Below are 14,764 nucleotides of genomic sequence, written 5' to 3'. Positions count from 1 at the left end.
AGGCTATAACACAACAACATGTTGAATAAATCATGCGGTATGAATCCTGAAGACACTGCATGTGATGAGGTAAGGGACTGGGTGAATTTGGAGAATTTTAAATTTTTCAAGAACTTTAAATAGCTTTTTGCAATCTAGTGAGATAATCATTATGCCGAATTCTATGTAAAAAAAAAAAAAAATTAAAAAACGATTTTTCTGCCTAGGTTCACTAAGCATACCCAGTTGCCAGTTTACATTTCATTTTAATGAGGGTGTCATTCTGACTTTTGTAAATCACACATCTCAATATTCTACACTAACATTACTAGGATATTATATCCAAATTACAACACAGTACATCATCAATACAGACACATATCATAGCATCATAATTAATACACAAATATAATGATATTATCATAAGGTACCTGATTACATTTAAATCAAGTATTTTTCTGCATATTTAAGCATACCTCTTGAGCTATCTGTATCCAACTGACTGGTGGTTGTTCATTTAAAGAAACTAAATATGCTTCTCTGCTAAAATCGGGTTCAAAGATTGAAAGGAATGTGAGTCTTATTTAGTACATTTAGTAATTACTTCCTTTTCTATAGTCTAGCAACCTTGCCAGATAGTTAGACAAACTACTCTAAATTGATTGATAGCCTGAAATGGCTTGGTAGCTAATTATGAGGTTGGGAGATTGGGAACCTATCTAGCTGGCTAGCTAAAGCCATCTTCATAAAATGGCTAGATGGCTAGTATCTAGCAAACAAACATTTTTGTTTTATTTATTTATCAAGAAGGAATGAATAGACTACATAGCTTGATATAATTAATGAACAAAAATACCTCCTGTGACTCCTGCCCATTACAGGCAGCTAAAATGTAAATCAAATGCTGTGTGTCACTCTACACTCTCTCTTCTCCTCCACTGACAACACTGCACGTACTAGAGTATCTAGCATCCTGCCTTACTAGGGAGAATATGTGGGATACTCTTTGCCTGGTCCAGTCAGTGCTACCTCCACAAAATACTGCAGACAGATCTTTTGATTAATAATTATGATAAAACATGGGCTTGAAAATTAAATGGATCGAGAAACACTGGTCTATGCTACTGCACTGTACAAACACAAGCACAGGTCAAAGATTGTTTTTCCTCCAGACAGCAAACTTTGACATGATGGGATAATAACTGAGCATGCATTCTGAGGGAGAATAGCTAGAGACATCTTCTGACTTTTGAGTAATTTGTTGTCTTTCATGCTACACAGAGGAAAGAGACAGTGGCTGAGGAGGGCTAAAGAGGGTTGTCTGACTGGGTGGACTACTCACTGTTCAAAGGGCACAACTACCAGAAGCCTTATCTACTGCCCTGCTTTACTTCAGCCACAGACATCATCTCTGAATGATCTTAGTAGTCACCATGTTTTACACACAGAGCTCTCCTCTTCCTCATGAAGAAGAGGAGTACAGAGAATGCAATACCAGCAGACAATGTTGTCTCTAGTTATCTGTGCCTGATGAAAGTATGCATTTGATTAGAGTAACATAAACATCAAGCCTTTAAGGAGGTCTTCAGTTTAGGGCAGGGTCACAGGTGATCTACCTGCAGCATGAATTCACAGTCCTCCCGGCCCACAAAGATCATCTCCCGTGGGAGGCGGTGGCGGGTGCCAGAGCTGCTGACCAGGAACCATGATGTCACGCTCATCTTTACAGGCCCCCTAGGAAACCCCTTTGCATCCTGGGACACACAGGGGACAAATAAAGTAAGTCAGAGTAGGACACATGGAATGTACAGTATGGTATACATTCAGGGAGGTGGCCATAACCATCGGTCCACAGACCAATTGTCCCTTAAAATATGTTAAAACTTTTTTCCATCATAAAATGGATACACTAGACAGATCTATCATTACATAGACATTTTGTGGCACATATTGAATCTTTACATTTATTGTTCCATTGTTTTGGTGGTAACACACACAGTGCTGCACACTGCCAAGCCTTGTAGATACCGCTACATCAGCAAATACAGTTCAACGATGGCTAGAGCATTTCAGAGCACTTCATCCACTCAACAAACAAACAATAAATTGCTGATTTCAATGCCTTTTCTGTCAATATACATAGTACATCCATCAGCTCGCTGTAGGCCTAGCTAGCTATGTATATATATGAGGGAGCAGGACGTCAATTGATTGACCTGTTATTTGACTTCACTGGCTCACAAAACATTCCCAAAATGCTATGCAGGATGCTGATTCACAGGAAATGACATGAGAAAGGGTGGTGGTATTGGTATCATTGAAAAATCAATGGCAGGTATGCTTGGGTGGAAACATGACTGTGAGCCTATTTTTAAATGACACCATAATTAATAATTTGGTGAGCATGATCAGTGTGTCTGTGTGCCCTTTGTATTGGTTCAATGTCACCAACAGAAAACGGTACTGTAGCTAGGGCTGTGGTGAAGGCAAGCCCACAGCCCCCTGGGTAGAAGTCAGATCTGATATGACACAGGGCGCTTTGGTACTGGTGCCAAGGGATGTGAAACTGAGAGGGGCCAAGATGCTACATGTTGTATCAAAAACACTCAAACCACACCCTTGACCAGGGATGGCCAGTCCTCTCCTGGAGAGCTACTGGGTGTTCAGGCTTTTGTTCCAGCCCTGTTCTAACACACCTGATTCCACTCATCAGCTGCTCATCAGGACATTGATTAGCTGAATCAGGTGTGTTAGATCAGGGGTGTTAATACTGCTAGTAGGAGATCGCAATACCACACAGCCATTTCACTGAGGAATAAATGGGGCTTTGATAGCAGCAAACAGCATCAGATGCCTTGTAAACTTAATGAGAGCCTACAGTATGTCCAGCACTGGACAGATATGGTGTTGCTCTGACACCAAGACAAAGATACTGTAGGCCCTAAAGACACCCAAAACAATATATAGTGTATATATACAAAATAACAATGTAGGCCTATATGGTGATAAGTAAGCTATTATTAGTATGTTATAAGCTTTATCCTATTGACTAGCACATGTTAGGCCTATCTCAAATGGGAACAATAAAACATATTTGTAAGTAAATATATTATATTTAATATTTCATACTTAATTTATAAACTATTATTATTCATAAACACATTTTATTCATTATTCATATTGAGAATACGAATCCCATCAATTTTCACATTCCATTACAGGCCAGTGTCAGCTGGTAATAGGGTGCACGTGATTCAACACGTTCGTCTGTAGGCCCTACTTGAAACATACAGGCTACTTGAATCACCGTCCGTCCCGGTTACATTCAAGCTCAACCTAAATGTGTTCTTGAGGCGACCCGTTTATCCAATACGAAGGACAGTGAAAATTCAATCCAAAGCATTTAATTTGAGAAATAACTCGATCAGATAGCGCAGCTGTGGTCCCAAATGCATCAGGGATCAGGGAGAAGCCGAGACGACTGGATGATAATGATGATGCTATGTCTGGTTTATATGCCTAGCCCTATTCCCATTTCACATAGGCTACTACGATACACTGTTGATATTTACACATCCTATATAGGGCGCTATAGCATAATATAAGCAGAGGGTGTCACTGTCGGAAATACCATGGACAGAATGCTTGGATACAATGTAACATTAAAAATGCGTGTTAAACGCCAATACTAGTCTGTAGCAGGCTGCTGGCCCATTCATTGAAGCACGGACGAGCTAGATCTTTCTCCTTTTAACCCTAAATATATCCGCGCCGACCACACCAAAGATAGGCCTTGGCTACTGGCATCATAAACCAACGTAATTTTCTACTACAGAAATCCTTGCCCAGTCATGCGACCTACCTACAATATTCCAGATGCTGCTCCACACCAGAAAGCAACAAACGATGTCACCACCAAATAGACAGCAACAGCCTTGGCGCAATCCCTTGACAGTTTGTGGTCAAATGTGGCTTGAAATCATTGTCGTAACGCGGGTCCAGGTGAATAACATGCGAACTTCGGGTGGGGATATTGATGCTGCTGTTATGGCATTTCTGTCTGTGACGGAGAGTCGCCGACCGTGGACCAGCGCCGCCTCCAAGCTCTCGGCAGGTTGTTGACGCAACACCACCAGATGCGAATATCAAACGCTGCTTAATCGGGTGGTGCACCTGCTGTAAAGAAGGCCAAATACAGGAATTTAGCTATGTCTATCTCAAATAAATATTATCAAGCGATGTCAAACGAAAATTTGTTGAGGATTCCTGTGAAAATAGCATTGCATATAGAAAATATATTTTTATTTTTTATTATTCAAGTGAGGGACATTGGTCACTTTCTGTGATGTCGTCAAGTCTTTTGTTTCCTTTATAATACATTAATATTGTAGTGTAGACTAACAGCAAATTTGGAGATGCTGACATGATTTCAAATGTTGCACGTGTTATTATTACGGATATTGACTGCACGTAGGCCAAAAGGGTATGCTTTCTCATCCCATCCAAACTGTCAGGTTAGGCTAGGCTACATGTCTTTACCACGCCCTGTTGGGTGGCCTGTAAATCCACGCGCCCGTATTTATGTAGTAGCCAACAGTCGGCTATTCATTCGATGTGGTTGCTGAAAGCAAATCACAACTTTAGAAACTGTTCATAGTTATTATTTTTCCGCTGTAACCTCTAGCGCAAAAATCCGTAAGAACTACCAACATCAAAACAACATTAATGCGTGTTGTTTTGATGCTGCTGCACGCATTAATGTTGTTTTGATGCTGCATGCATTAATGTTGTTTTGATGTTGGTAGTTCATATGGCACTGGTCTAGTTGCTTGAAAAAACAACAACTTTTGATTATATTACTTATAGTTTTCACACTACAATCATATTTACATAAATCCCAATGCATTTCAGGGGTCATAGACGAATGGGAAAGAAATCTGGAATAAGCTAGAAAATACCATTCCATTTAATATAGAAACGCTAAAACGTGCAGACCGGTCTGGAATAGTGTGCTTGTATACAGCTTTTTGATACCATTTAAATACTTTTTGAACTAGAATTGTTTTAAATCTGCATAAAACTCGATAGGCTTTAATGAAAATTATTTGAATTCACCACTTGAAACGTTAAAGCTACAAAGGATAGTTGCTATTTACATTTGCATAAAAGCCCCATGGACCTTAAAGGCCAAATTTGGATTCACCACTAATTTTTATCTATTTCAGCAGAATGACTCAGAACTTCCTACTTTATAACCCATAAAGCTTGCTGTATCCCCTTTAATTTCAATGGTGGAATGCAGGCTTCAACATTCTAAACTGAAACCATTGAGACTGTTCAAACAAAAACATTTTTGAGAGCTTAAAAACACATGCTTATGATGATATAGTACTCACTCTTGCTAACTATACTAGTCCACTATAATAACTCCACACCTAAAAACCACCCCAAAATAGGTCACTATAACACAGCCTATGAAAACCCTTTTACAGCCATAAATACTTAAAGACTAGCAAGCACACCACATTTACTTCAGTAAAAATCATTTTCTAGTTGGTGTAATTTCTGTTCATGGTCAGTTATAAATTGTGATTTCAATCGGTCTCCTGTAAAACTACGACGTCATGTATGATTTTAGATGCTTCATTTGGCAACATGTGCCAACAGTCTAATGCCTAACCTTTCATGTGTGTTTTGTGATCATTTAGCTTTATCCAAGATGGGGCGATGTTTATCAGGAATAACTGCATAGAGTGAGTGCAACCTTCACCATTGGCTAAATACAATGAGACTGCATTGCCTTTTGAGCCAGACGATGGCGCACTATGCACGCCATATGGCTTTGCTGAAACAGAGCCTTCCTTGAGGAACTATTTGAAGAATTAGCATCAAAATGTTAATGCAAAACATCCTTCAGATCTATAGGATTTCTTTAGAAGGTAGGGGGCTTGGGGTCAACTGAGAATTCAGCAATTGTCTAATATGTTGCTCCATCCACATCAAGCTCTAGCACCCAGCTTGGCTCACAGCTGGACCTTAAAACACACTGGACTGTCTCCCTGGACATCTGCTCCCTATTCTGGGCCATCTACACTTGGCTCTGGACCTCCATTGTCAGCCCAATACAGATATCCAGAGGATGGGTCAGCAAATTATGTGCAGGACAATATTTTTTTAGGCTACTTGATACTCTGTATACAAGTGGGAAGCTTAGAGTTAATTGAAAGAATCGAAAATCACTTTGTCCCAAAAAGATCTTTATTTCTGAATTCCAATGAAAAATACCACACACAGTGAGGGAAAATGTTATTTGTTCACAAAAGCTGGTGCATTCAATTGTTCAGTTTCTCATCTACCAAGGGGGCAAAGGGAATGAAATAACTTAAATAGAAATAGTTTGAAAATGTTCTTAACACCTGTCGATAAGCAACAATTAGGTCAATGATTTTAAAAAATATATACAAAACTGTAATGTGACAATTAAATATATGTTTTACATTCAATTTACAATTTCTTTACCACTAATTATCAATTGTATTGTTTTGTGAAAATTTCAAACCATTTCCTCTAGAAATAATTTATATTCAGACTAAAGGCCTTAACACTTGACAAACCTAGAATCTGGTGGATCAGGACAAAGTCAATTATCCTCTTAATTCTTGAACAGTCAATCATTTTAAAGCTAAACGTAGATATCCTCACTTGGATTCAATTAGGACCATTGAATTGTTGCCCTCACAGACCTGTCCGCACAATCTCGTGCACACACAAAAATACATACAAAATAAAATGGTCATCCTTCCTCGATTGTGGTCAGTCACAGCCTGTTTGGTGTGTTTCACATGCAACAGTACCGGTCTATGTACAGTAGCAGTCGGTCTGAAAGGTACTGTAACAGTCACTGAGATGTTGCTAAAAGCATTGCAGAGAAAACACCCAATAACCGGAAAGGATTGCAAAACAATAGAAAAAGGAAATGTACACAAACAATCACAGAATAGGCTACCTGTTGAGAACTAACAGCAAAAAATGTCAATTTGTTGGCAGAACATTCACACAATTAATTTTGTACACTCAATCCCAAGGTTCGAATCAGTACATGCCTTTCAGATGATATTATCCAGGCTTCAGTCGGTGCTACTCCGATTAGGGTCAGGGCAAAACAAAGCAGAGGGTAAGGTTGTAAATCTCTCAAACTAAATAAGACTTTGGTCACAGTTCTAGCTAAGACAGATATTCATTTCAAACCATTTATTTTGTTTCGGCATTGCCCTCACGAGGACGCCAGTGACAATTATGTCTGCACCTCCCTTCCCCTCACTATGGCACTGTGTTATTGCACAAACTCTCCACCAAGCTAACAGTCTTCAGAATATTTTCCAGAACTGGATCATTGATGAGAGTTTTGTTATACATTGTCCAGACTGTGACTGTTCTCAATAATATATAATATTTGTGGAGAAACTGCTTGGTTGGTAAATAGTTGTTTTTTAAATCTCTACAGGCAGGTGAGCTTCAGACGACTCTTCCGTAGTTTAAGCTATGCATGTGTGCGTATTCAATGGCATGCTGGTAGAAAAATACATCTGTTTTCAACAAGTTGATTTATTTTATCAACATGTAGCTAGCATGATTTTCTGCTAGATATAAAAAGTGAGTTATATTACTTCTCATTTCAATGTACTTTGAAGTATACGTGTTTGATAGAAAAATATAAACCAGGGACCAACTCAACATTTGTTCACAGGGTAAATGGAGTGACCTTTCTAGAAAAAACAAGTGTGTGTGTGTATATGCATGCATGTTACACACACCTAGTCATTTCACCATAAAATGTATCCGAAAAATACCTCCCCTACTGTGGTTGCAGCAGCAACTTTACAGGAATAAACAAGATTGCTATTCACATGATTTCTCATGAAAACATCTATTTCACTAAACATTAATGTAGCCAATACACCCATCAAAAATGTCCTTTATGATCCACACATCATTTTGTGAATTCCACTCTGTGCTTCACCACTTTACAGATGGTGTGATCCAGTAGAGCCAACTGTCCTCTCTACATTGTACTGTAGTCACTAAGGACAACTTAGGCAAGGTGGTGAGGCCAGGAACACTGAAGAAAAGGAGACGGCTCATTCCATAGACTCCATTTCAGTTCTATAGCATTTACTCCTACTAGGTGGTGTGTGTGTTGGGGAGGGTCAACATTTGAGAGGTGAGAGACTGCAGGGTTATGCTCAGAAGGCACGAAATGGGAGAAGGCAACAGGAGGTGCTACGGGAACTTGTTCAATAAGAACACATATTTTCATTTTCTATTTCAAAACGTGTTGCTTCGTGGTGTCTTACTGAACACAACCCTGGTGTGGAGCTTTAGTGTTACCTCTCGCAAACGTGTAAAACCTGGGAGTCAGAGCACAATGGCAGTGGTGGCTAGTAGATGGGAAGGACTATTTCTACAGATCACGCTTTGATGTTTCCCTTTGCTCCATCAAAATATAAAGACAATCATTTGGAGAAATATATAGTGTACCGTTTAGCTAGTTTTCAGAGAACGCTTATGAATGTGCTTCTCTTTTGAGGCTAGCGCCATACGTATCATTGACAGGAACATCATGCTGCCATGAAGAATTAAGTAGGTCAGTCACCACCACTGTGTCCAAGTGTGTTGCTTTTGGCAGGCAACAGAAACCTCCCCTTATAAGCACAAAAAGTACGCTATTTGAAACACTGGTGACACCAAGGTTGACTCTCAATAGTTTATAGTGGCCTTTCTCTCATTGTCCATCTGAAGAGGAGACCAGGATAAGAAGCCACGCTAGACAATTGAGATGTGCCCCAACAATTACAGCAAAATAATAAAAGTGAAAAGAGATCATAGATGGCCTGTGAGGATGTGTTCTGGTCAGAGGTATGTGTGGGGTCAGGATGAGAGGGGTATGGTCCATAAGAGAGTGAGGAGAAGAGAGGGAGGCTAGGTTTTTGGTTCAGGCTGTCCCACTGGCAGAGTAGGAGAACTGAGGGAAGTGGGGTCTCCTGTCGCTGTCGAAAGACTCCATGCTGTCATCTGGGAAGGAAAGAGAGAGAGAAAGTTAGAGCACAAATCATTAAAAAGTAACATTCATCTTTCAAAGCAAAAAAACAAAACAAGGTCAAATTGTGGATTATCTAGTAGTATAAACACTGCTAAGTCAACTAAGGGGAGTTGATGTCCCATAAATCCATAAAATCTTTAAGCAACGTTTTGTTGAGTTGGGAGGGAGGGTACCTTGTCCTGGAGGAGTGATGGTGATGGTCTGCCCGGTGAACTCCACGTCAAAATAGCGGGTGTCTGTTTCCGAGGTGACCTGGGGCTTGAATGGCGGGACCAGCTGAGAGGAAAGGGGAGGAGTCATGAGTGGGCACCTGCCTGTCGTAACACTTGCCATCACCATGAGAACAATGACAACACATAGAAAGCTTAGGATATGATACCTTCTTCTCGTACACATCTTGCCACTCGATCCCAGCAAAGAACTTGTGCTGCATTATCTCCTTGGCGTCATCAGGCCCTCCACCTAACCTAAATAGAGGAAAACACAGTCACACTTTTACACACACACACACACACACTCTCACACACACCCCCCTTACCTCTGCTTGGGGTCCTTCTTGAGCAGGCCAGAGAGCAGGGACTTTCCCTCGGGGCCCAGGGTTCTAGGAAAGCGGATCTCCTCCATCAGGATCAGCTCAAACAGCTTCTCGTGGTCCTGGTTGTAGAAGGGCAGCCGACCGCACATCATCTCATACATGACCACACCTAGACCCCACCAGTCCACAGCACGGCCGTAGTCATTGTCCTCCAGCACCTGTGTGTTGGAAAGGGGAGGTAGAACATGAGCGTCATGTACAGGTGGGTGGTAGATCCTTTGGAAGGGCTTTCTAAACTCATACCTATGTCTATGGTAGTGGTCCTGATTCACTGATAGTTTTCGATCAGTTGAAGGAAAGGGTTGATGGGTAGGTGTTTACCTCAGGGGCCAGATACTCTGGTGTCCCACAGAAGGTCTTCATGGTGGCCCCGTCCTTGATGCCCTCCTTACATAGGCCAAAGTCTGTGATCTTTATGTGGCCGTCTTTGTCCAGCATCAGGTTTTCCAGCTACAGTAGAGAGGGTTTCATAAGGTGAGTTCGAGAACAGGGAGGTTCCTTCTTGAACTTGTTCAATAAAAAAACATTTGTATTTTCCATTGCAAAATGTTTTCACGACTCCCTAAGTCACCTTCAGGTCCCTGTAAACCACGTTCTTCTCCAAGTGGAGGTAGTCCAGCGCCGACACGATCTCCGCTCCGTAGAACCGGGCCCTCTCTTCAGAGAACACACGGTCTCGTGATAGGTGGAAGAACAGCTGGGTTGAAAGAGATGGTTATTGTGGCAATCCAATTTACAGTCACATAAATACGAACCATTTCCCCCAACCTTACCGGTATTAAGTTCACCATCATATGATCGTCTACCATGTAAGATCGTCATTGAAAATAAGAATTTGTTCTTAACCGACTTGCCTAGTTAAATAAAGGTACAATTTTTTTAAAAAGACAAGGAATCACGTCCACTCTATTCATTACAGTCCATCTGCAATGTTCTGAGTATTTCACCTCACCGATAAGGCCTTTACATCAGGTAAAATGTAACAAAGTACTCACCTCTCCTCCATTGGCGTACTCCATGACGAAACACAAGCGGTCGTGCGTCTGGAAGGAGTACTTCAGACCCTTTATGGAGCGGATGAAGGAAGAGCACAATTAGGTTACCGATTTATATTAGTATAACAGTAAACAGAGGGAACAGAGTTTCTGTTGCACACCAATGGAATGGTCTCTCACCGTTAAGAAGGGGTGTTTGGAGTTCTGCAGTACTCTGTTTTCAGTGAGAGTGTGTGCTACTTCATCCTAGAGAAGACTAAGGAGATGAGCTTGATCCAAGAAAAGGAAATACCAGTATACACAGACTAGGCGCACGCACACACACACTCGTCTACTCACTTTTGCCACAATCACTTCTTTCTTGAGGATTTTCATAGCGTAGTATTTTCCGGTTGCTTTTTCCTTCACCAGGATAACCTTCCCAAAAGTGCCTTTTCCCAAGAGTTTGAGGTATTCAAAGTCGTGCATAGTCTAGGAGACAAAGTGTTAAAAACAAAGAGTTGGAGAAACTGTATTTTACCATATCAAAAACCCTGCCACTGGTATTTTCCTTACAGCAACACAAATGCTGAGAACAGAGGGTTAGGTGTACGCACCACTTTGAGTTTGGGCTTGGTGAGGTACATCTCCATGTCCATGGGGTCTGGTGAGGAGTCCATCCTCTCCTCCTCCTGTTTCTGCAGCCCATCAGCCACCTCCTGGATGGCCTTTGTCCACTGCTCCCTGAGGACGGAGGGAACCAGAGGTAGGATGACTACGTGTGTGTGACATGTTTATTTTTGTGGGGACCAGAAGTCCCCACAAGAATAGTAAACAACAATTTGAGCAACTGGGGACATTGTTAGTCCCCATAAGGTCAAATGTTATTTCTAGGGGGATTAGGGTTAAGGTTAGAATTAGTGTTAGGGTTAGTTTTAAGGTTAGGAGCTAGGGTAAGAGTACAGGTTAGGTTTGGGGAAAATAGGATGTATAGGACTGAATTGTGTGTCCCCCACAAGGTTAGCTGTACAAGACTGTGTGTAACCTACCTATCCTCTGGGCTCTCCACATGGAAGGTGCGTTCTATGACAGTGGTCCACTGTAGACAGCGGATGATGAATGTGTTGGGCTTGGGTCGCTCAGTCTTCATCAGCTGACATTCTGCTGGTCATAAGGAAAAACAGAGGGAGAGAGCGGGAACGAGAGCGAGATATGTCATGTGGTGAACCATCAGGGATGCATAGAATGTAGTGCAGAGCAAGAACAAAAATGTGCAACCTCTGAGGTACTTCAGGACCTGAGTGGAGATGTACTGTTAAATATTGTGATTAGGGGGAGGAGAGTGTCAGAGGGTTGCCTTACGTGCTACTGAGAAGTTATTGAGTGGCGTCTCCAGTTGGTCAACGTCTTGCGGTCGCTCCTTGTACCCGATGAACGTACCGTCTCTCTTCAGCAAGAAATACCTGGGCCTCCAGGTCTTTATGTACTCTCCTGAGAGGAAGCGAGAGAACCATTTAACAGATATCCTTCAGCCAATTGCATGTATTACATCAGAAAGGAGACTACTCAACCTGTCAGTGAAATCCTAACCCAGTCTGAAGAGCCATAAGAGCACTGAGCTATCGCTAACCCTAGGGGGAGCTAGTAATGATAGCATGTTGGACAAGTGTGTGAGAGAAAGACCGAGTTTGGTTGACCGCAAACTTCTGAGGCATTTGTCCTTGTGGTTTCGACGAAAACAGAACTTCCCCTCAAAGGCCATTTCTATTTTTTGTATCTCCTCTTTGCACTGCGTGTATCTGTTGTACTGCCTTCCTGTACTGTACCTTTAAGACAGGCAGCTAGTAAACAGGGTCTCCGATATGTTTTTCATTTATTTTTATAACCGCGACTACGGGTACTTCTGGTAATCAACAACCATATTCTAGAAAACAGGAAGTGACACACTAACAGCACATTTAGAGAAAAACGACACCCTAATCAAGTGTAGTGTCAGTGCTGCTGACTCATCTGTTAATGCTCAATAAGGGTGATAAGATGATTGGAATCTTTGAAAAACAGTTTCATTTCACACGCACACTTCATGCCTAGAGACTAAAGCAGATGAGTGTGTGATGCTCCTAGGGCAAAGTGACCTAAGGAACAAACTGTTACCTTATATAAGACAATCCATACCTATTAAGTGTTGTTGCATGGTGCCTGTCCAGACTCATTTACCAATGACACTCATCTGAAACCCATATCTTTGCAAACACATAGGCCTAGGGTTAAACTTGCAGTAATTTATGGCAACTTGGTAATTTAAAACTTTTTTTCTTTCTAATTGTAGTCGTATATAGAATTATTTTTTTTGTATCTCCTTGTCAATATTGTCCATAGGTATCAAGAGAAAAGCCTAATTGAAAAAAGCATCTAAATCAACAATGGCATTACTTTCAAATTTACTTTTTTCAACATTTGTGACAAAACATTTAAAGTAAATTAAGTGTGAACAAAAAAGGCTATTTCATGCAAAAATCTCCCCCCCCCCACACAGATGAAATTGTATTTGTCACATGCTTCATAAACAACAGGCTACAGACTAACAGTGAAAAGATTACTTACGGGTCCTTTTCCAACAGTGAAAAAAATAAAAAAATAACGAGGTATAACTAATGAGAAAAATAGCATGGCTATATACAGGCTATATACAGGGAGTATTTGTACCCGAATCGATGTGCAGCACTGTGAGGTAAATGAGGTAGCTTTATAAATATACAATGATTTCGGAAAGTATTTAGACCTTAAACTTTCCACTTTGTTACATTATAGCCAATCTAGAATTTATTAAATAAATGTTTTTCCTTAATCTACACACAATACCCCATAATGACAAAGTGAACAGGTCTTTAGAATGTTGATAAAATATAAAAACAGAAATACCTTTAGTATTCAGACCCTTTGCTATGTGACTAAATTGAGCTCAGGTGCATCCCGTTTGCATTGATCCTTGAGATGTTACTTTCTACAACTTGAGTCCACCTGTGGTACATTAAATTGATGGGACATGATTTGGAAAGGCACACACCAATCTATATAAAGTCCCACAGTTGAAAGTACTGTGGGACCTTCCCCAACCAGAAACAGTGGATTGATGGCAGCATTCATGCAAAACTGAAAGAGCGAGCCACTGCTTCTAATCATAGCAAGGCGACCTGAAACATGACCAAATACAGTGTAGCTATTCCCTCCACAAGGCAATCAAACAAGCTAAGCGTCAGTATAGAGACAAAGTGGAGTCGCAATTCAACGGCTCAAACACGAGACGTATGTGGCAGGGTCTACAGACAATCACGGACTACAAAAATAAAACGGGCCCCGTCGCAGACACTGATGTCTTGCTCCCAGACAAACTAAACGCCCTCTTTGAGGACATTACAGTGCCACAGCCCGCTACCAAAACCTGCAGGCTCTCCTTCACCGTAGCCAACGTGTGTAAAACATTTAAACGTGTTAACCCTCGCAAGGCTGCCGGCCCAGACGGCATCCCTGGCCGCGTCCTCAGAGCATGCGCAGACCAGCTGGCTGGTGTGATTACGGACGTATTCAATCAATCCCTATCCTAGTCTGCTGTTCCCACATGCTTCAAGATGGCCACCATTGTTCCTGTTCCCAAGAAAGCTAAGGTAACTGAGCTAAACGACTATCGCCCCGTAGCACTCACTTCAGTCATCATGAAGTGCTTTGAGAGACTAGTCAAGGATCGTATCACTTCCACCCTACCTTACATCCTAGACCCACTCCAATTTGCTTACCGCCCCAATAGATCCACAGGCGACGCAATCAAACTACACACTTCCCTAACCCATCTGGACAAGAGGAATACCTATGTAAGAATGCTGTTCATCAATTACAGCTCAGCATTTAACACCATAGTACCCTCCAAACTCGTCATTAAGCTCGAGACCCTGGGTCTCGACCCAGCCCTGTGCAACTGGGTCCTGGACTTTCTGACGGGCTGCCCCAGGTGGTGAGGGTAGGAAACATCTCCACCCCGCTGATCCTCAACACTGGGGCCTCACAAGGATGTGTTCTCAGCCCTCTCCTGTACTCCCTGTTCACCCATGACTGCATGGC

At 41.6% G+C, this 14,764-nt stretch overlaps 2 protein-coding genes across 12 annotated transcripts in view; both read right to left on the bottom strand.

The window, feature by feature from the left end:
• The window catches only part of LOC110522307 (centrosomal protein of 170 kDa protein B), a 32,313-nt gene extending 28,139 nt beyond the window's left edge, over positions 1–4,174 (bottom strand). For 2 of the 4 annotated variants that reach the window (XM_036975890.1, XM_036975891.1), the window contains exons 1-2: positions 3,842–4,174; positions 1,596–1,733 (exon numbers count right to left, since the gene is read on the bottom strand). In XM_036975890.1, the coding sequence (XP_036831785.1) occupies positions 1,596–1,700 (105 nt within the window). In that variant the 5' untranslated portion in view covers positions 1,701–1,733; positions 3,842–4,174. The remainder of the gene's footprint in view (positions 1–1,595; positions 1,734–3,841) is intronic. The other 2 variants (XM_036975888.1, XM_036975889.1) reach the window with 2 other exon arrangements.
• Positions 4,175–6,219: 2,045 nt separating this feature from the next.
• The window catches only part of LOC110522300 (RAC-alpha serine/threonine-protein kinase), a 68,096-nt gene continuing 59,551 nt past the window's right edge, over positions 6,220–14,764 (bottom strand). For 6 of the 8 annotated variants that reach the window (XM_021600588.2, XM_021600584.2, XM_021600585.2 and 3 more), the window contains 12 exons: positions 12,011–12,139; positions 11,698–11,812; positions 11,266–11,392; positions 11,009–11,140; positions 10,850–10,915; positions 10,670–10,738; positions 10,246–10,371; positions 9,996–10,124; positions 9,618–9,832; positions 9,459–9,546; positions 9,253–9,355; positions 6,220–9,051 (listed from right to left, as the gene is read on the bottom strand). In XM_021600588.2, coding sequence (XP_021456263.1) covers positions 8,972–9,051; positions 9,253–9,355; positions 9,459–9,546; positions 9,618–9,832; positions 9,996–10,124; positions 10,246–10,371; positions 10,670–10,738; positions 10,850–10,915; positions 11,009–11,140; positions 11,266–11,392; positions 11,698–11,812; positions 12,011–12,139 — 1,379 coding nt within the window. In that variant the 3' untranslated portion in view covers positions 6,220–8,971. The remainder of the gene's footprint in view (positions 9,052–9,252; positions 9,356–9,458; positions 9,547–9,617; positions 9,833–9,995; positions 10,125–10,245; positions 10,372–10,669; positions 10,739–10,849; positions 10,916–11,008; positions 11,141–11,265; positions 11,393–11,697; positions 11,813–12,010; positions 12,140–14,764) is intronic. The other 2 variants (XM_036975886.1, XM_021600591.2) reach the window with 1 other exon arrangement.

This window comes from Oncorhynchus mykiss, chromosome 4 (genome assembly GCF_013265735.2).
Source record: "Oncorhynchus mykiss isolate Arlee chromosome 4, USDA_OmykA_1.1, whole genome shotgun sequence".
NCBI lineage: Eukaryota > Metazoa > Chordata > Actinopteri > Salmoniformes > Salmonidae > Oncorhynchus > Oncorhynchus mykiss.
The sequence above is the reverse complement of the archived record's forward strand: the minus strand, read 5'-3'. Positions and strand labels throughout refer to the sequence as shown.